We start from the raw sequence: 19,805 nt of genomic DNA, 5'->3' as shown, positions 1-19,805 counted from the left end.
ACATTAACATTTACAGCATTTGTCAGATGCTCTTATCCAGAGTGACTGACATGAGTGCTTTAAAATATCCATCAATATGAATATCCTAATGAACTAAATGAAGCTATTTTTTTTTTATATATAGAAATTGTACGTAATATTTTCTAAACAGGAAGGATTGTAGGTTGTATTTGAAGGACTCAGCTGTTCAAACGTTCCACCATTCAGATGAACGCTTTCCTAGAACCTCGAGAGATGGTGGTACCAGTGCAGGACCAGAGAGATCGAGGTGCAGCGCGAGGTGTGATGAGAGATCTGAGGTAGCTTTGGCTTTGTAGGCAAGCATCAGTATTTTGATGCGGGCAGCTACAGGAAGCCAGTGGAGGGGTGTGGGAGAAATTGGGAAGGTTGAAAACAAGTCGTGCTGCAGCGTTCTGGATCGGCTGGAGAGGTCGAGCAGCGCCAAGATGAAGAGCAGCCAGGAGTGAGCTACAGTAGTCCAGTTAGGAGGTGACCAGAGACCAGAGTAGCTTGTGTTGATTAAAATGGACAAATCCTTCTAATGTTGTAGAGAAGAAATAGATGCGAGCAAGATTTGAAATGTGAGATGAGTACGAAAAGCAATTGTCCAAGGTTACCCCAAAGTTGCATGCAGAGACAACAAATAAAACTGAAATAGCCTTTTATTGTGTTCTTTTACATAACAGAGATCAGAAAAATGATAAACAAATTACATGATTCAAATGGTTAAAAGCTTTGAAAAGATAGAATTGCCATCCTACAATAACACTTCGTTATTTCTAATCCTATAAATAAGTGCAGAGGTTCACATAAAAAAAGAATTCTGTACATAATTGCAAAAAAAAAAATAAATAAAAAATTCATATTTTTTGGCAAAACTCACATCCCCTTACATTTTCAATATTTCACCTAATGAAAATGTGCAACATTTATTTAACAGCAGTATGTAACAATACAGCCATTTCTTCAAGTATAGAACAGGATGATGGTAATTCTTATATACTCTTATACATTGGTTAAAAAAATAATAATAATGAAACAACCAAACAAAAGCAGAGTACCAAATGAAGTACGACAAGGATGCTTCATATTAAGACTAAAATAAATCACAAATGCACACAAAAAGCACAGAAGAGCAAATAATTGCTTTAATTACATTAAAAATTCATTTCAATCGTGCACACACACACACACACAAACGCGCACACTCCACTCTGTCCAAACACACTACCCTGCAAAACATTTTCCCAAGGCGTGCAGGTTGTTTTTTTCTATGAAAATATAGAATTAAGTAGTGAAACAGATGATTGTATACAAACACCCAATCATAAAACCTGTTCCTCACAGATTTCAAACTTTTTTTTTATTTAAATCTTTAAATTTTAAACCAAAACTGCTTCATTCAGCATAAGACCCTCACAGCATAAAAGGCATTTCAAAACCTTAACATTGTGAATAAATTGTAAAATATTTTAACATGATTATCTGTGGTAGTATTTAACACAGATTGACCCTTTGAACCATATATAAAGTATGAAATTCATAAACCTTTCAAACTTTGCCAGGCCTGTTTATAAAATCAGTGACATTATTTAAAATTCAAAGTCTTCATCTGCCATGTCGATAGCCCAAGCAAACTTCTCTCGTTGTGTTTTATTGTAGATTTTCTCAACGGGAATACTCCATTTTTTGCACCTGAAAAAAGACAAACAGAACAACCTTTCACGTTTGACTGAGACGGTAGCTCTGCAGATGTGGTGCATGGCGCAAACCTGTGCCTGCCTACAGTGGCTACTTCATGGATGGAGGTAATTGGTGTTTCAACTTGGTTCGCCAAAAACGAAATATTTAGAAATATTTAATGCATTAAATTCAATGTGTGCATGTTTGTGTACTGCACATGTGGGGCAGTGGTGGCCTAGCGGGTAAGGAAGCGCACCCGTAATCAGAAGGTTGCCGGTTCGAATCCCAAACAGACAAGGTGTCACTGAGCAAAGCAACGTCGCCACGCTCTGCTCCCCAGGGCGCCTAATGTGAATAACTTCTTGAGAGTGGCAAAATCTGCAATAATTTTTTTGTCTTGCTCATAACAACTTTCGTGTTTCGCGAAAAATCGCAAAAATGGATTTCAATGACTGGCACTTGCTCTGCGCTTGAAAACCAGAAGCAGTGGATCCACAATCCAATTTGGCAGCCTGTTGCTTGAATGGGTGAACTCTCGACTCACGCTCCACGTGAAGAAGTGCAAGCCAATCAGTAACCTCTTCAGTCTGCCCTGGAACTGCAACACTCACCAGGCCACTGAGATGCGAGGGTCCAGGTAGTTGAGTTTGGAGGTGCCCAGGGCGATCTGCTTGTTTTCCTCCCGATCAGTCGCCTGCACCTCCAGCTTCATCAGCTGCTCCTCTATCCTCTGCACAGCCTTCCTTTTGGTCTCCACCACTCTGGACACAGCATGAAATGTTTTTGTGCTATGAATGGACGGATGCATTAAATAAGGAATAACTTGTTTTGTCTCATGAACTCCTACTTTCTGCTTTTTTCGTCATGTAGGCTCTTAGACTCTGACTTAGCCACCTTCAATTCCTTTTTTGCAGCAAACAGCTGTTGCTTCTTTGCATCAATCTGTAGAAGAATGTTTATTATTATTATTTTTCATATTCATGACTTTAAGTGCGTGTTAAAGCTGCTTTGAAATTCAAAGAACTGCATTTTGAACTACAGATGGCAATTACAATTACAAAAAGGAGGCATTAAAAAATTCTCTGACAAACACGTCAATCATATTTGTCCAGTTTTTCCAGCATGTCCATCAGGTTTGTTAAGATTTCACAATGAGAGCAAATGCAGCCTAAGGCAGAGGTGTGTCACCAAAAAGGGGGGACTTACTTTGGACTGCAGACTCTGCATGGATTTCTCAAAGGTTTTGGGTGGCGCCCTCTGGTGGTTACACAGAATGGCAACAGCTCTGTTGGCTCGGTTGTAGGAGAGAACCTTGGCTGGAACGTTTTCGTCAGCTATGACAAGAAAATACAACAGGACAAGTTCATAGAATGGCCCCCCAGAAAGTCTCTCAAAACAGCATGACGTGCAAGAGGGAGTCTGTAGGTAGAATGAGATTTAGAGGTCTTACGACTGGTCAGCACTTTAAGCTGCTGCTGAAGAGTGATGGAGGCGTTGTAGGTACGGAACACTTTGGCCGTCAGACCATCCATCAGCTCCTGCAGGTGCTTATTCAGGATGGAGGTCTGAGGGGGAAGATAACAATAAAAAAAATTACAATAATAAAAAAAAAAATTACACAACTGAGGGCTGAACACTTAGGATGTGACATACATTGAGTCGGTCAAAGAGATCGTCCTCTGCTTGCTTGTTCTCCAGAAACAGCTGGAGATTTTTGAACACCTACAACAAAAACGAAACATGATAAGACATGTAAGATACCCTAGGGTGTAGGCCAGTGGGTAAGACTACAATCACAAAGTCACAGGTTTAAACCCATTTACTACTACTGTATCCCTAAGCAAGTCACTTAACCCTAAGTTGCTCCAGGGGGGAACTGTCCCTGTCCCTGATTGTAAGTGGCTCTAGATATGGTGTCTGCTACATCAAAAATGAAAATGGACATCTTCAATGTCCAGAACAAAGTTGTATCCCATCAATCTGCACATTTTGACCGTTTTTAAAATGCCCAATCAACTGCATGGTGCTGTGGCTAAAGGACAGACCTGTGTGTGCATTTTGTTTTAAATCCTGCTAGCTCGTGCCACATTAGATTAGTGACAAAACGTGATGTTTTAGTTTAGTCTGATGTTTGGTTGCTGAGTCTGCAGGAAAAGAATGAACAGGAGCACATGCAGTTGATGCAGTCCGCAGTTGATATGTGACACAGACATCCAAAGTCTTCCGCATATTGATGGAGGCTCCCTGCTTATTGCATAAAATATTCCGGGAACATAGAGCAAGCATGCGAGGCAGCAACGTGATCGTCACGCACACGAGGGAAGCGTGAACACCATGGAATGAGAGAGAGAATATATGTTTGTATCACTGTGTGTGTTGGCAGTTCATGCAGCTTGTTCTAGACAAAAGCATCCTGATTGGTTTGCGGGAAAATAAGCCAATCAAATTTCAGTGTGAGCCTGAAATGAGCCTTTACAGGTTGGGATGTCTGCATAACACCAGCACCTCAATCTTCAGTGATTTTTTTGCACTGTGAAGTGCTATGATGGGTAAAAATGCAGAGAAGGTAAGACACTCGCCTGTGAATCAGAAGACCCGGGTTCAAATCCCACTTACTACCATTGTGTCCCTGAGCAAGACACTTAACCTTAAGTTGCTCCAGGGAGGCTGTCCCTGTAAAATACTGACTAAGTCGCTCTGGATAAGGGCGTCTGATAAATGCTGTAAATGTAAATGCACAAAAGTCACATGGGTCTGTTGCAATTGTAACTGCCTTCATTTTATAATAATCATATCATTAATTTTACAGTGCGCTTACAATTATATTTCCAAAGATGTTGGCATCATCTTAGTGGATTTTAAATAGTTTGAAACAGCACATCATGGGTATACACGTGTCTCTCAATGAAACAGCTTTTAAACACAAGTAAGTGGAGTTTGAACCTGTGAATGTGTGGTCTTCTGGTTCATAGGCGTGTTGTCCATTGCACTAGGCCAGAAAGGTTCAGGATGTATGATGATTATTAGAATACACTGATGATAATCATACACAGTTAAATAAATGTCATGTTTTTGGTCGCATGCATGTCAGAGAATGTACAACATCGAGTGTCTCTCAACTCACACTCTTTCCGCCTCTGGCCACACTTACTCGTTTCTCCACGGGGATTTTGTTGTAGTAGCGGATCGAGTCTTTTCCCAGGAAGTCAAACTCCACCACGAAGTCCTGGCCATCCAGCTCAGGGTAGAGTTTAATATGCTCCACGCGTAAAGAGCAGCAGCCCACCGTGTCGGCAGTCTCCCCTTCCTCCTTCTCATTTCCAGCCCTGAGAGCCAGCTATGTACGGACAAAGTTTCAATTAAATATCTTTTGCAATATACCTTTGATGTATCAAATGAAGTTGAATTAATTTCAGGGCTATAAAACAAACACATTTTGCAATTACTTGAAAAGAACATAAATGAGCATTAAAAAGACATCATTTGATTGGCCAGTAATACTCTTTCACTCTCTGCCTCCATTTTTATGTAGGAATGGTCCCTGTACTGCATGAATTTCGAATCCATGTCAAAGGTTAGACCCACACACAGAAGTAAACAGCTGCAATAATTGCATTAATTTAGTTGAACGCTTTACAAATATGTAAATTAAGAGCAGTGATCAAGATCAAATTGATTTATAAAGCACTTTAAAACGTTGCAGTTCACCAAAGTGCAGTACACACACAAAAAGAGACAGACAGCAAATAAAAATCTATAAAACCACCACCACAATAAAAACAAACAGATTTAAGAGCCAAGGAGAAAAATGTTTAAGGGGTCTCTTAAAAACAGGGAGAGAGTTGGCCTGCCTGATGTTCAAGGGCATTTCGTTCCATAATTTTGGAGCGGCGACTGAACAAGCTTGGTCTTAGGGACAACGAGCAATGAATGATCTGCTGACCCGAGAACACGTGGCAGAGCATACAACCGAAGCAGATCGGATGGATAGTGTGGGGCAAAGCCATGAAGACATTTAAAAACGCGGTGTCGGTGGACGGAGCGAGACATGATGTTCACTATGTGCTCAATTGGATTCAGGTCTTAGGAACGGGGCGGAGCATTCCATAGCATCAATGCCTTCGTCTTGCAGGAACAGTTGACACACTCCAGTCACATGAGGTCTAGCATTGTTTTGCATCGAGTGGAACCCAGAGCCAACCTCACCAGCATATGGTCTCACAAGGGGTCTGAGGATCCCATCTCAGTAATGGCCGTCAGGCTACCTCTGGCGAGCACATGGAGGACTGTGTGACCCCTCCAAAGAAATGCCACCCCACACCATTACTGAACCACTGCCAAACCGGTCATGCTGGAGGATGTTCTCCACAGTGTTTGTGTGTCTCAGTGTTTGTGTGTGTACATAAATAAAAAGAGAAAGAGAAACTGGCACAGACAAAAAAAAAATGGTAATCTGTAACTTCGTATTTTACTGAACAACTTTTGCAGCAAATCGCTGCAATCATTTAGCTCAGGTCTCATGGAAGGAGACTTCAGAATATTCCATTCTAGGGTGTTTTAAGTAATTATCTTCATGACCCCAGACTTAGATGAAGCTTTTGCTCCAGAATGACTTAATAGTCTGGAGATTTCATTGTACTCTGTTTTTTGTGTCGGTGACCGCAGAGCTGATGCGACTTAACAAAAAGCTCCAGTTTTCTCTCATCTCATGTTCCCCAGAAGCGTTGTGATTTGTCAATATGCATTTTGATTTGAATTCTGCAGTGGTGGTCTTAGCCCAAACAGCGACGGATTGTGCGATCAGACACTTATGCACCTTGTCCTTAAAGTTCACTCCTGGTTTCTTTGGACGTTGTTCTGGTTACCGTTCGTATTATCAGTCTTTTAATTTCGTCATCAATTTTCCCTCTTGTGCAACTCCTGTCACAGGAACATCATGTTGCTTTGAGATGGTCTTATAGCCTTTACCTTTAAAACGCTGGTTTTCTTTCTAACCTCTTGAGACAATTCTCTCCTTAGCTGTCCATGGTCCATGTTCAGTGTGGTAAAAAGCATAATACCAGACAGCACAGTGACTACTTTTCACCCCTTAAATAGGCAGATGGCTGATTGCAAGCTTGGAGACACCCTGTGGTGCTAATTGCAGGACACACTTTAGTTTAGCTTGTCCCTATCCTCAATTTCTTTTCAGGCTTTTCTAGGGGTACCATGGTTTTTGTCCAGGCCAGTTTCATAAATTTGTTCTTTAAAAGGTCTCCTGACAATTTTCTTGCTTTTATTTGGTCCCCTAATACTGTATCTAAAGTATCTTTCCAAAATTTAGCCATGGTGGAGAATTACAGCCACTTTGATCCAGTCCCATGTTGAGATTTCCCCAGGATGGGCCAATTCTGTGTCTGTAGCTTTAAATGCAAAATGAGCAGGAGAGCGGCCTACGGAAGTTGAGGGGGCATTTTCGGAAACAACGTCAGCACCACCATTCACCAACCACAATGTTTGCCGCAGACAGGAAGTTGGGTTGGTGTTTTTCCAAAGCACTTTTTACACCTATTGCCATTTCACAAAGTGACATTTTCATGTCATTTTCATGCCAGATTTTCAGTAAATTGTTATGCACAGTTTCTTTTTGTCAGTTTCACGTGATTTCAGTGACCATTGTGGGTTTTTCATTCTGTAATGAAAAAGGTACCAACCATGTTGTCCACGAGTGTATAGTTCTGTGATGACTACTGCCATGACAACTGTTACTTCCAAACTTGCACTGAACAGGTATTAGTCAGACCTTGTCAATGAAGTAGAGTGCCACAGCTCTCTGTCGAATCCGCATCTCCTTGGACTTCCAGTCATCACGGTACTGGGCCCGGATGTGGTCCACGCACTTCTTCAGTCTCCGCGCCGTCTCGTACTTCTGCCAGTCTTTCTCTCCCTAGGACACACCAAGAACAGCCTGACAATACACAACACACACTCCTTTAGCCACAAAAGCAGTTTGAGGGCTGGGTTATTGAGGATGCCTGCCATCATTCATTAACACTAACTTTGGCATCTCTATATATAATAACATCACAGCCATGTTTAAAATGTGCTCATTTTTTTGGAAAATAAACCCAGTTTTGTTGTAGGTGAGATGAAGATTCACACATTCAGGTTAAAGGGATATAAAAATGAGCAACACTATGCAATAACTCGTAAATAAAAAGATGTCTGGGAACTTTGGAATGTAGTGGAGTTAAAGTACTGGTAAACAGGGAAATACTTTAGTAAAAGTAAAGATACATTAAACAAATACTGACACAAATATATAGAATTTTAGGGGACACTTTTACGCCACCTTAATCCTGGAGCTGGGGTTGAGCATGATGTACTTAATGGAGCCCTGGATGTTCTCAGTCCAAGATGCCAGCCACGTCACCTTGTTGTCATGGCGAACTTCCTTCCATCGCGTGCCAGGAGGAGGCTTGGGATGTTTGGAGTCCCTAAGAGATAACAGAGGCAGGGCCAGGTGAGGCGACTAAAATAAAGAAACTCCCACATGTACCACTCAATTATGCATATTTTACAGTTGTTTTTCCATAAACAAATAAATCACATTTACATCAAATCAATACGCAGATACAGTACACAAGTGAAAGAGGGGTGGGGAAAAAAAAAAAAAAAAAACATGGTTAAATGATCTAATGTGCAAGTTGTTGCGAGTAGTTAAGGGTTGGTGACTATCATGATCAACCGTTTAATGTCCTGATGGAAGACACTACTGGTCGTGAGATGCAGGCCTTTCTGAGGGAAAGAAATGGTTGTCAAAGCTCGCGAGTGTCTCATCCCTCGCTGGTGTATGAGCCACAGAAGAATTCTTCAGCAACAACAGAGGTTGCTACACTCCACACTTTGAAAGGCAAAGTAACTGGAGAGAAGAGCTGTTTTTTGTGTGTGTATGCAAATCACTTGAAAGGTTTCATCTAAAATGGACAACTGATTATGCTAAAAACATGGCAGTGGAGGAAAAAAAAAATGGTTTAGTGAGTAGAATTAATGAACACGTCACATCAGAGGAGGGTTCAAAGCGTCTAGGATGAAAGTGATTTAATGTACCATGCAAAGGTGAGATGGTATTCTGAAATCAATGCAGTCATGACAGAAAAAGATAAACCTGAACAAGCAGTGTCTGATTCAAATTGACTTTGGAAATTGGCCTCCCTCACTGATCTTACCCAGCACATAAACGAGTTATGAGTACTGGAATATGGGACACTCACGTGTGATTTGTCGGGGCATACAGTTGTTCAGAACATTTTACTGTATGGTGATATACAGCAGGCACAGCACATAGTGCACACAACAAAACATGTCCCTCTGCATTTAACCCAACACCCTTAGTGAGCAGCCATGACAGGCGCCCGGGGAGCAGTGTGTGGGGACGGTACCTTGATCAAGGGAACCTCAGAGGTTTCCACCTCTGCAATTCAGGATTTGAACCTGTACCCCTTCGGTCCGTTTCCTTGCCCGTTAGGCCACCACTGCCCCTAAATATGTTGTCAGATGTGGGATAAATATGTTTGGCTGGGTATTGCCTTTTCATTGGTATTCCCCTTTCCTCTGAAAAATCAGGGAGTGACATTCAACGTACCACGGGGCCCAACACAAAAGATAGGCGTGGTTTAACACCTAGTGAGAATGTAGTGGCAAAGATCTCAGGACTCTTAGACGCAGATAATATCAGCTTGTGTTTCAAGGGGCAGACCAAAACCAAGAGCATCTGGTTGTTTCAACGCTTTGATTCTATTGGTCGCATGAAAATGCATTACGGCGTGCAGTGGTCAAATATCAACAAACTTGCTCACTTTTATGAGAAATGGGTGACATCAAACATATTTAATAATTAAATGCCTGTAATTGCAGCGATCTAGACACTGGGTCTAAACCCATACAATACACTTCCTCCAAAGAAGAATTCTACATGTTTACTTCCTGCCCTCCATTAGAAATCGTGAGTCATTGTAACGTGACCGAACACATGCATGCACAAGGGAGAAAGGCCACCAAGTGGTACAACCCCACAACCCTAACTGGCCATAGAAAACAATGGGTTTCAGGTGCAAAGTGAAGCGCATGTTGTTCAGTCTAAAAACTAGTGTTGTGTTGTTTGCGAATGATTTTTTTTTTCCAAAAGAACAAATCTTTTAATGGAACGAACTGAACCAAATCAAGTGATTCATTCCTTTCTCAGTTCAGTTGAGCTGTGACTGCGCACGGTCTGTTCAGCATTCAAGATTTTTGTCACGTGCATTGTTATAACAGTACAACACGAAGTGAAATGTGTCCTGAACTGCTCTGTTTTGACTGTGCATATTTAAAGTAAGTTATTGAAAAGAAATAAAGTGGAAAATAAAACTAAAGAATAAGCCTATTAAAATGCAAGCAAATACAGAGACAGAGAGATCATTGCATAGTGGCTATGAAAATGCATCATGCACAGATTGTGCAATGCGTAGCAGTACCATATTGCAGAGTAGTGATTAAATGAGCAGTCAACAACAGTGAACATTCAGATGGTTGAGGAGTGAGGTGTGGGTGGCATGTACTGGTGTGTTGTGTTCCAAGTGTACCTCGGTGAAAACAAACTGCTAAAGAAAAAAAAAAATTCTGCTAAATATCCACTGCTAAATATCACGTACATAATGTTGATTTAGTAACACAGCGAAGCCAGAGAAGCTCTGAGATCACGTTGTTCATTTTGTGTTTGGTTGCAGGTAAGCGAATCAGTTGCAGAAACACATGCAGAGGAAAGAGTGCAACCAATGAGAGAAGCGAGAGTCATGTACATATGTTCTAAGAATGTATTGTAGATGGAACTGCCGCTATTTGGAAAATGAAAGTGGATCGGTGTGCATTTTGTATAAATGTGTTTTGTACAGTAGCAATTCGGGAGTAGTTAACAGAATACCATGTGTGTACCACTGGTTATCGATTTATCGCTGTTTCATTTAATGAAATTTGAGTTACAGAAGGCAGATGAGATGATAGAGAATCCGGGGGTTGGATAATGTTCTTATACAATGAAAATAGTGACTTTCTATTACATTCATTACAGATTAAACCAGAGTAACAGTTGTGTAGTTGATCAAATCATCATGATTTATGTAAACACAGCCACAACACTCAGGAAGTTCAGGAAGTCTGAGTCGCAGGCTCCTCCTGTCATGCACTGAATGATTCGGTGAACAAATCTTTTCAATTAACAATTTTTACTGAAATTATTCTAAAGATTCAGTATATCTGAAAGAACTGCTGTGCCCATCACTACTAAAAACGACTGTAGCCCGCCGGGCGCGAGGGCACACGTGCCAACCCCCTTTCAACTTTCAACATCTTTTTTTAAATCCATCTGCAATTCCAGATACCCGTTGCACTCATTTTAAATAACAAAAAGGTATTAATTGGTGCACTCATCGTGGTTGGACGATCTTTTTTTTCTTCTTCACAAATTCCTACCTGTAGATGATGTGTACACCCCACTTTCACCGCTCTACTCTGCAAAATATAAAATGGACAACTCATGCTTTACAATCAATGGGACCGTCTAACTTGTATCAAAAACGACCCTCTGACCCATCCTTTCCTCTGAGCCCACCCGTTCCTAACTGGTACAGACTTCATAATTATTGACTTGAAATAACATAGTCATTAATGCATACAACACCGTGCACACGTGTAGGGAGATCTACATCTATCCCGGACCAAGTTCATTAACTCAGCATTAAGTACCTATACGGATACAGACAGAGCCTCATGTCCAGATTGTTGTATTTTTGCTTCTGGTAAGCTTTTGAAGCACATTCAAATGTTGGATGACTTACTTAAAGCAAGACATGACAAAAAAAAGAATAAAAATGGAAAGATTTTTCATGAGGTTATAGGACCTTCTATAATGTTGTCATATTGGCAACAGGTGCATTGCTTAACAAGACTCAGTCTGCAGTATAAACTGATCAGTGGGAGCTGAAACTCACTTGCTGCAGTTGATGATGACATCTTCAGGACGGATGCGGCGCTTGAGCATGCCCATCTTCGGATGATCGCCGCGGCCACGGAACAGCCCTGGTGGCTCAATGCGGAAGTTGCCGATGCGCTCCTTGTGGTTGTCCATCACACAGAAGCCGTACTCCTCAAGGATCCGTTCATTCTCCTCTTTGATTTTCTGCAAATCAAGGGCACTTGGTAAATACTCCAGCTTTCTCCGGCTTGTTGAGAAATCGCCCAGCCCCTCCCCTTTGACTAGAATTTCACTGTAATTCTGACAAGCTCAAAAGCACTTACTCTCCAATAAAAAAGGTTAAGCAATTAGCAGTAATTTAACAGTAACACACACACGCACAAACTTGGTCATTAACAAAAATCTCTGGATATTCACAGGTCTTGCTCTTTCCCATTTACATTCATATGTCTTAAAAAAAAAAAAAAAAAAAAAAAAAAAAAAAAAGCTGCAAACAATCTGATCTTATAACTAAGACCCTGGCCTAGTGGTTAAGTAAACAGACCCGTAACCAGAAGGTTGCCGGTTCAAATCCCAAACCACCAAGGTACCACTGAGGTACCACTAAGAAAATACAGTCCCCACACACTGCTCCCTGGGCGCTTGTCATGGCTGCCCACTGCTCACCAAGGGTGATGGTTAAAAGCAGAGGACACATTTCGTTGTGGCACTGTGTGCTGTGCTACAGTGTTTCACAATGACAGTCACTTCACTTTCTTTCTGAATGTAATTAATACAACATACTACCTATTAAGCTATTTACAATGCTGCTTGTCATCTAGTTATGAGTGGTGATATGTATAATTAAACAACCAAATCCTTAATAAAGGTGTTCATTAATTCCTCAGAAGAATAATGCACGTTATTAACTTTCATCAAGTTTTTGGTGGCTCTGCCTGATGGAAATGTCTAAGTTTTTGCAGACAGAATAGGCATGGTTCATAACTAGCCAACAAGACGAATACAACAAGCTCTCTGAAAATACACTATAATACACTAGTAGCACTGCTTTCTATAGAGTAGTGTGAGGATTTAACACTTTTAATGGGGCTTAATCTTTTGCCCGCAGAAGTGTAAAATGAACCCTGTTTGTTGATAGCCGAGGGCGCACCAGTTTCTCCTCTTTTGTCATCTGTTTTCTGGCCTCAGACTGAGCCTTGAAGTACTGGCTCATCTCACTGAAGTCACACTTTTTCAGGTCTGTGATTTTTGACTTTTCCTCAGATGTCATTTCCTGCAAAACCAGCCAAAAATATATATATAATTCAATTGACATTGGCAGTCGGGTGTGTTCATGCTTCAACCTTCATTTAAAACATGTGCCGAAAGGCTCAGGGTTTGTCTGCTCATCATTACCTTCCTCCAGTCCTTGAAAAAATTCTTTCGGAAAATATCTTTAGTGGTGTACTCATGGTCAAGCATTTTGGAAAAGAAGGTTGCCACCTCCTCAGCTGGAGGGCTCAGGTTGGACATTTTTCCTGTGTGTTGGGCATGAAGAGTTCAACGTTAGGTAGGGCTGGGTAAAACACCAAGTAAATAGGCAGTCCGGATTAATTTGTCTTGTAATCACACTTTCAATATAGTGACTACTGAGTGTATTTGGTATTATAACCAAAACTATTCTCACAGTGTCCATACCGAATTAAAAATTCAATATGGACACCTTGAGACAGATAGGCACCATCAGTCCAGAAAAAGAAATTCACCCTCATAATAAAAATGCACATGCTCCGGAAGGGGCTCATAAGCAGGGGCAAACACAGGCCCTTTATGTTCCAGAAAGCGCCATTTAGAGCCATCAGTGTACCTCTCCTCTTCCCACCTAAAATACACAAAAATATGAGCTGAGAGACAATTTTGCAATTGATGGAGGGCAGACGTGAAGGAAAAAAAAAAAAAAACATCTCACCACTTCCATTTCTCTTCTGGCTCCTTCTTTACCTTCTTCTTACCCGCAATGTCCCCTGTTTTTTTGTCTTTACACTTCTTTTTGTGTTTCTGATCCTAAATGAAAAAGGAATAACATCAGCAAATAAAAAAAGCTGGAATAATGACAGTCAGGATATGACAAACCTCCTCCTCTTCTTCCTCCGCATCCTCCCCCTCATCATATTCTTCTTTCTGCTTCCTCTTTATTCCCTTCTTCACACTTTCAACTTTTATTCTTTTAATCTTATACTCTGATCTGTAAAATATTAATAAATGAGAACAAGTACATTTTGATAATGTATTAAAATGCAGTTTAATTAAAGACCTTGTTCTTTCTTTCGTTATCAGTCCAATTCAATTCACACCATCACAACAACCATCAAAATTATTTTAATCATTTCCCACTTGATCAATAGCGTTGATATATCTAAAACATCATATATTAACTAATGAAATCTGGCTTGAGGTGTGATTACTGCAGTTTAGATATTCAGCCTACTTATTAAAAGGAAACTTAACTTACTCTTCATCGCTGTTCCCTCGCTTCACAGGCTTGCCATGTTTGGGTGTGTGGTAGAAGTCGTTATTATCAAATTCATGTTTAATGTGTGGAGGACTAAGGAAAGAAGCACATTTTCGTACTTACAGCAATTCAATGGGTAAATTTTGACCAAAAACTGACCACTGGCCAGTCTTTAGCGTAGCAATTTCTCTGAAGTCATGAAACCAAATCTAGTCTTTAGATTAGGAGATTCATCTGATAAGGTTCCCACCTTGGAAATCCATTCTCTCTCTCCTGCTTGCAGTCAGCACCGAACCACTTGCTCTGTGAAGGTGAGTGGGGAAACTGGTCAAATCGGGCCGCGACCCGGACGGTTACAATGCTGCGGTGGCCAAATCCACGAAACTTAACACACAAAAAGTTATTAATCAAACACACACATCATATGTGGAATTGGACCATGATTAGAAGCAGCTTATGAAGCATTCTGACACAAACTGCTCCACAAAAACACTCCATTCCGCCTGATTTTCAACAGGCTCAACGTTCAACGTGGAGACTCCAAGATAGATTTAGGAAGAAATTAAATCAGGGAACAAACCCAAAAAAAAAAAAAAAAAAGAAATTCCGGCATTGTGCTTAAATTGTGAAGCAATAACTTTTATTTACTTTAAATATAGTCTATTTCATCGAGATATGGTGTTTTGAATAAGATTTATTTTATAATTCTTTTATACGAGAAACAGAAAGGCTGCTCTTGTTGGTCAAACGAATTCACACGGGTCGACTAAATACATGAAAAACGAGAAGGTTTATCCACAATCACGTACCTTCTCCTCTTTTCTCTTCTCTCGGTCTTTGTGTCTCTCCACGCTGCCGTCTATGTGCTTCCAGCTTTCTTTTTCTTTATCCCGGTGCTTCTTCTCCGAATCTCTGTGATGACTAATACACGACGTTAAATACTAAGGACAGTCGACAACCAAATGGCTTCATTCGTTTTATAGACTGTCTGCAGAGGAGCTTTGGCGCATGCTTCAAAGCACCACTAACGGAGTGGGTTCTGTTCGTATAATCACACTTCCCCCTTGCTGCACAGAACCAGATTTGCTCAGCGCTATTTCATAATCAAGCAGTCCACGCGGGAGAGAAGGCGCGTCTTTAACGCAACAGGAACGAAGCCAGGCCTCAATTACAACAGGTCTGGCTGATCAGACATCATGAGGTGGGGGGGTAGTGGTGGTAGTAGCCTAGTGGGTAACACACTCGCCTATGAACCAGAAGACCCAGGTTCAAATCCCGCTTACTACCATTGTGTCCCTGAGCAAGACACTTAACGCTAAGTTGCTCCAGGGAGACGGTCCCTGTAACTACTGATTGTAAGTCGCTCTGGATAAGGGCGTCTGATAAATGCTGTAAATGTAAATGTAAGCATGAACGGTGGCAGCAACATATCCAGATCGAGTGGCCCTAACCAACACTAAGTTTACCGCTCCGATTACATTTTTAACCACGTGCTGGTTTGCTCAAACAATCAGCTTTTACATTTGAAATAAAAATTATTCTTTTTGTTCTACCCACAAAGGACAGCAGCCTGAGAATTTGGACTGGAGAACGTTTAAGGCTACAGATATAACTGCTGCTAAGCAAATGATTTCACCACCAGGTCCATTATTTCATGGTTTCAGAGGCAATCAAAAGTGCAATTAGTGCACATTCATTAAAACGTGCTACTTTTACCACGGTATTACTGCGCTAAAAACAGGGGGGTGTTAGTGGCCTAGTGGGTAGCTCACCAGTCTATAAACCAGAAGACCCCCAAACTCACAGGTTCAAACCCCACTTACTATTTTTACAGCATTTATCAGACGCCCTTATCCAGAGCGACTTACAATCAGTGGTTACTGGGACAGTCCCCCCCTGGAGACGCTCAGGGTTAAGTGTCTTGCTCAGGGATACGATGAAAGTAAGTGGGATTTGAACCTGGGTCTTCTGGTTCACAGGCGAGCGAGTTAGCTGCTAGGCTACTACCACCCATACAAGGCTACTACCATTGTGTCCCTCAGCAAGACACTCAACCCTGAGTGTCTCCAGGGGGACTGCCCAGTCACTACTGATAAACGCCATAGATGGAGGGAGGTCGGGGTCACATACCTGTTGATGTGCTTGGATTTCTCTCGCTCCTTGTCCTTTTTGTGATCTTTGTGTTTATGCACCTTGTCTCGATGTCTCTCTTTACGTTTGTTGGACTCTACAGGAGGTGATAAACAGGCGGGATTTATTCAACGGTCCACATAACACGACTGTTCATTCCTGCAATAACGATTTTGTGATTTTATAAAATTCACAAACTGAAGCCGGACCATTTGGATGAGCAAAAATGGTGGCCTAGGGGTTAAGGAAGCAGCCCCATAATCAGAAGGTTGCCGGTTCGAATCGCGTTGGCGGCCCAAGGTGCCACTGAAACTAAGTACCCCGGTCCCCGCACACTGCTCCCCGGGCGCCTGTCATGGCTGCCCACTGCTCACCAAGGATGATGGGATAAATGCAGAGGACAAATATCAACGTGTTGCACCATGTGCTGTTGTGTATCACATGTGACAATCACTACACGTTCTTTCAAAAACGGCCCGTTTAAATGCAACAGGCTTCAGGATTTTGATATATGACCTTTAACAGTGTGAGAGAGAGAGAGAGAGAGAGAGAGAGAGAGAGAGAGAGAGAGAGAGAGAGGAGAGAAGGAGGGCGCAATCTCGTCGATATGCTAGAAAGAGAATAGAGAGTCGCTCGCTCTTCAGCGAGATCATAGTCTCTCTCTACTCTTTGTCCGCGCTGAAGCGTAGCTCGCTCTCTCCTCTCTCTCGCTCTTACTCGTCTGCTCTCTCTAGAGAGAGAGAGATATATATATATATATATATATATAAAAAATAAAAAAAAAGAGGGTGTTTGATAGGGTTTAATAAACACAGTCCTCTTGTGGGCTAAAGAAATGCAAATGCTCATAATCCCATCCCTGCTGGGCTAATGAGATAATTTCCACCTAATCCTCTGCACTTGCTGCCATCCCTGCTCAAAATGGCACATCATTTATCTGAACTCTCTTTTGTACAGTCCGCCAAGCGCAGATAAGACTCCAGTTTCCACTTGACACCATCGCCCACTTCACGCCACGCGGCCGCCTGACTCGAGGTATGAACGCGCTGCGCTGCTGGTTCACATGCAGCTTCAACATACACACGCGCAGATGTGAACGTCCCAACGCGCGCCACCCACAGACTCCGCCCCACTTCCACTGGTTCAGGGAACTTCGGCCTGGGAGGCCTAAGCCGATTTCAGATGCAAATCTCCACTAAGGTGAAAGCAGAAGCCTGTGATTAAGATGACTGGCGGAGCATGGAGACAAGCAGACGTGTCACTGGACAGCACAGCCATCATCAGCCATTCACTCAAAGTCAACAAGGCCAACTACAAATATGGATGGCCAGAGAGCAATGGGAAAAGAAGTATTATTTATGTATTAAATTGTGTAAAATACATTGTGTAGAAAATTTTGGGGACAACACAACCAGAGCCAGAAGTCTCATTTTCTTGAGCCATATTAATGTGGCAGCCAAGGCAGACCTTTTGTCACTACCCAGCATGGCGGCACAATTGACTTTTCTGGTGGGATGTTCGATGAATGATGTTGTGCTCGGCTGGTGCTTCCACTGTGTTGTACCCGCCCACACATTGCCACAACGTCCTCTGGACATTCTACTGATAATGTTCTGAAACTATGCTGAGATCTTTTAAAAACATGACTTCCATTTACGTTGGTAGATTCTCACTGAAGGCATCAAAACTATGAATGAACACATGTGGAGTTATGTACTTAACAAAAAGTGGAGACCTGGCCTCCACAGTCACCGGACCTGAACCCAATCCAGAAGGTTTGGGGTGAGCTGGACCGCAGAGTGAAGGCAAAGTGGCCAACAAGTGCTAAACACCTCTGGGAACTCCTTCAAGACTGTTGGAGAACCATTTCAGGTGACGACCTCTTGAAGCTCATCGAGAGAATGCCAAGAGTGTGCAAAGCAGTAATCAGAGCAAAGAAACTAGAATATAAAACATGTTTTCAGTTATTTCACCTTTTTTTGTTAAGTAAATAACTCCACATGTGTTCATTCATAGTTTTGAATGGTCATGAAAATAAAGAAAACACATTGAATGAGAAGGTGTCCAAACTTTTGGCCTGTACTGTATGTCTAATCAAATGGTTTAAAATTTCCAACAAAGTTTTAAGTTAAAGCTGCAGTTTAAACGTGAGCCGCTAATGACGGATATTAAAAGAGGAGGATTGTTCGTGGCGAGTGGAGAATTGCAGGTGGATGCAGGTGAGCAGCAGCTGCGTCAGGCTCATCGCCGTGAAAAGTGGAAACCCGGGTGAGATATCGGCGGGACAACCTCCGCCGTGGTTAACGGGGGGGGGTGAACTTTCCACGGTCCTGCCGTAATTCGCGCTGAACGGCGCCCCGGAGCAGGGCGCTTCTCGCTCCCGCCTCCCGGCGCGTTATCTCGGGCGGCCGCCCTGGCCGGCGCCGCTCGGCCGGGGGAGAGAAAAATAAAATGGCGCAGAGACTAAGTCCTCAAGCTCCACCGAGCCACTTTCAGGCCCGAAGTGCGTGGCTTTAGCCTCGCCGACAGCGCCGGAGGAGGGGTGCCCGTGGAAAACGGGGTGCAGGAGCGCCCGGGTGCGTGTTGGGAATCGCGCAGGGAAGCGCGCAAAGGCGATTTTAGAGCCCTTCTTTTGAACAATAGACGGCAGCGAGTGACGGAGAAGGGACTTAGTCTCTGGGACGCCATTTCTGCCCTCAATAAAAAATAAGAATAAAAATAAATAAACTAAGGCTGGTCTTGATGTGACGGTTCAGTAAAAATGCGACGTGACTCTTACCAGTGATCCGAGAACCGGATTCCATCTGCGAATTAAAAGAAAAACGAAATGAATGCATCTCTTCATACGCAAAAGGGACTGATGGGAAAAAATGCTTGCATTTCATTGAAGGTTCCTAAAGTTAGTCTACGTGTATCTCCTAGTGATTCTAGGCAACTCCGATTTTATTACATTAAATGTAATTCCTCTGATGAGGCCGAGCATAAATGCTCGAAAGAGCATCACGTTACCATAGATGTGGATAATTAAAAAAAAAAAAAAAAAAAAAGTCGACACGGCGTGTGTCGCATGGAGGGATTACCTGGTCGTCTCGGTATGCGTGACCGCCACTCATGGTCTGGGCTGAACGGCAAGGTGCGCGGCGAGCGTAGCGGAGGAATGGAGCCGGAGACGGGCGCTCGTCGTCGTCGTCCAAGTCCCAGATTTCAGCCACTGCGCATGCGCCGGCGCCGCCGGCTTCGGCGTGGATCAACTTCCTCTGCGTCCGTTCCTCGTCGCCTCGTCCCGGCAGAGAGCGCCGAACGCCGCATCCTGCAGGCCCTCGAGGTCGACGTGCGGCGCTTTCGTAGCTCGTGTCTCTAACACGTCTGATCATGTCGGTTTTATATACAAGCAAAAAAAAAAAAATTACACGCAGCGCAGTTTCTGTCATTTGCGACACAGACTGTGTTTTCAATTCACTTTCAATGCAGCGGATTGTAAACAATTATTCTTCAATGTTTCACACAAAT

The 19,805-nt window shown here is 42.5% G+C and overlaps 1 protein-coding gene across 1 annotated transcript; it reads right to left on the bottom strand.

Moving 5' to 3' along the window:
• Window positions 1–644: 644 nt before the first annotated feature.
• Window positions 645–19,614, bottom strand: top1b (DNA topoisomerase Ib). The gene is made up of 21 exons (XM_028993518.1): window positions 19,376–19,614; window positions 19,075–19,099; window positions 16,296–16,392; window positions 14,975–15,086; window positions 14,416–14,468; window positions 14,166–14,258; window positions 13,787–13,898; window positions 13,623–13,717; window positions 13,420–13,535; window positions 13,070–13,191; window positions 12,825–12,947; window positions 11,691–11,878; window positions 8,015–8,159; window positions 7,466–7,609; window positions 4,835–5,020; window positions 3,337–3,405; window positions 3,134–3,248; window positions 2,890–3,017; window positions 2,531–2,625; window positions 2,295–2,444; window positions 645–1,695 (listed from the first exon to the last, which is right to left on the bottom strand). The coding sequence occupies exons 1-21, from the start codon at window positions 19,406–19,408 to the stop codon at window positions 1,593–1,595; spliced, it is 2,304 nt and encodes a 767-aa protein (XP_028849351.1). The 5' UTR covers window positions 19,409–19,614; the 3' UTR covers window positions 645–1,592.
• Between the last annotated feature and the right edge of the window lie 191 nt (window positions 19,615–19,805).

The sequence above is a fragment of the Denticeps clupeoides genome, chromosome 10 (assembly GCF_900700375.1).
Source record: "Denticeps clupeoides chromosome 10, fDenClu1.1, whole genome shotgun sequence".
Taxonomy (NCBI): domain Eukaryota; kingdom Metazoa; phylum Chordata; class Actinopteri; order Clupeiformes; family Denticipitidae; genus Denticeps; species Denticeps clupeoides.
This window is presented reverse-complemented; position numbering and strand designations above follow the sequence as displayed.

Excerpts from the sequence above, each read along its gene's own strand:
- top1b (XM_028993518.1), bottom strand. The coding sequence starts at position 19,408 with ATGAGTGGCGGTCACGCATACCGAGACGACCAG. Across the intron at positions 8,160-11,690 it reads GTCATCATCAACTGCAGCAA|GGACTCCAAACATCCCAAGC; the intron begins GTGAGTTTCAGC and ends GTTATCTCTTAG. Across the intron at positions 2,445-2,530 it reads CATGACGAAAAAAGCAGAAA|AGTGGTGGAGACCAAAAGGA; the intron begins GTAGGAGTTCAT and ends TGCTGTGTCCAG.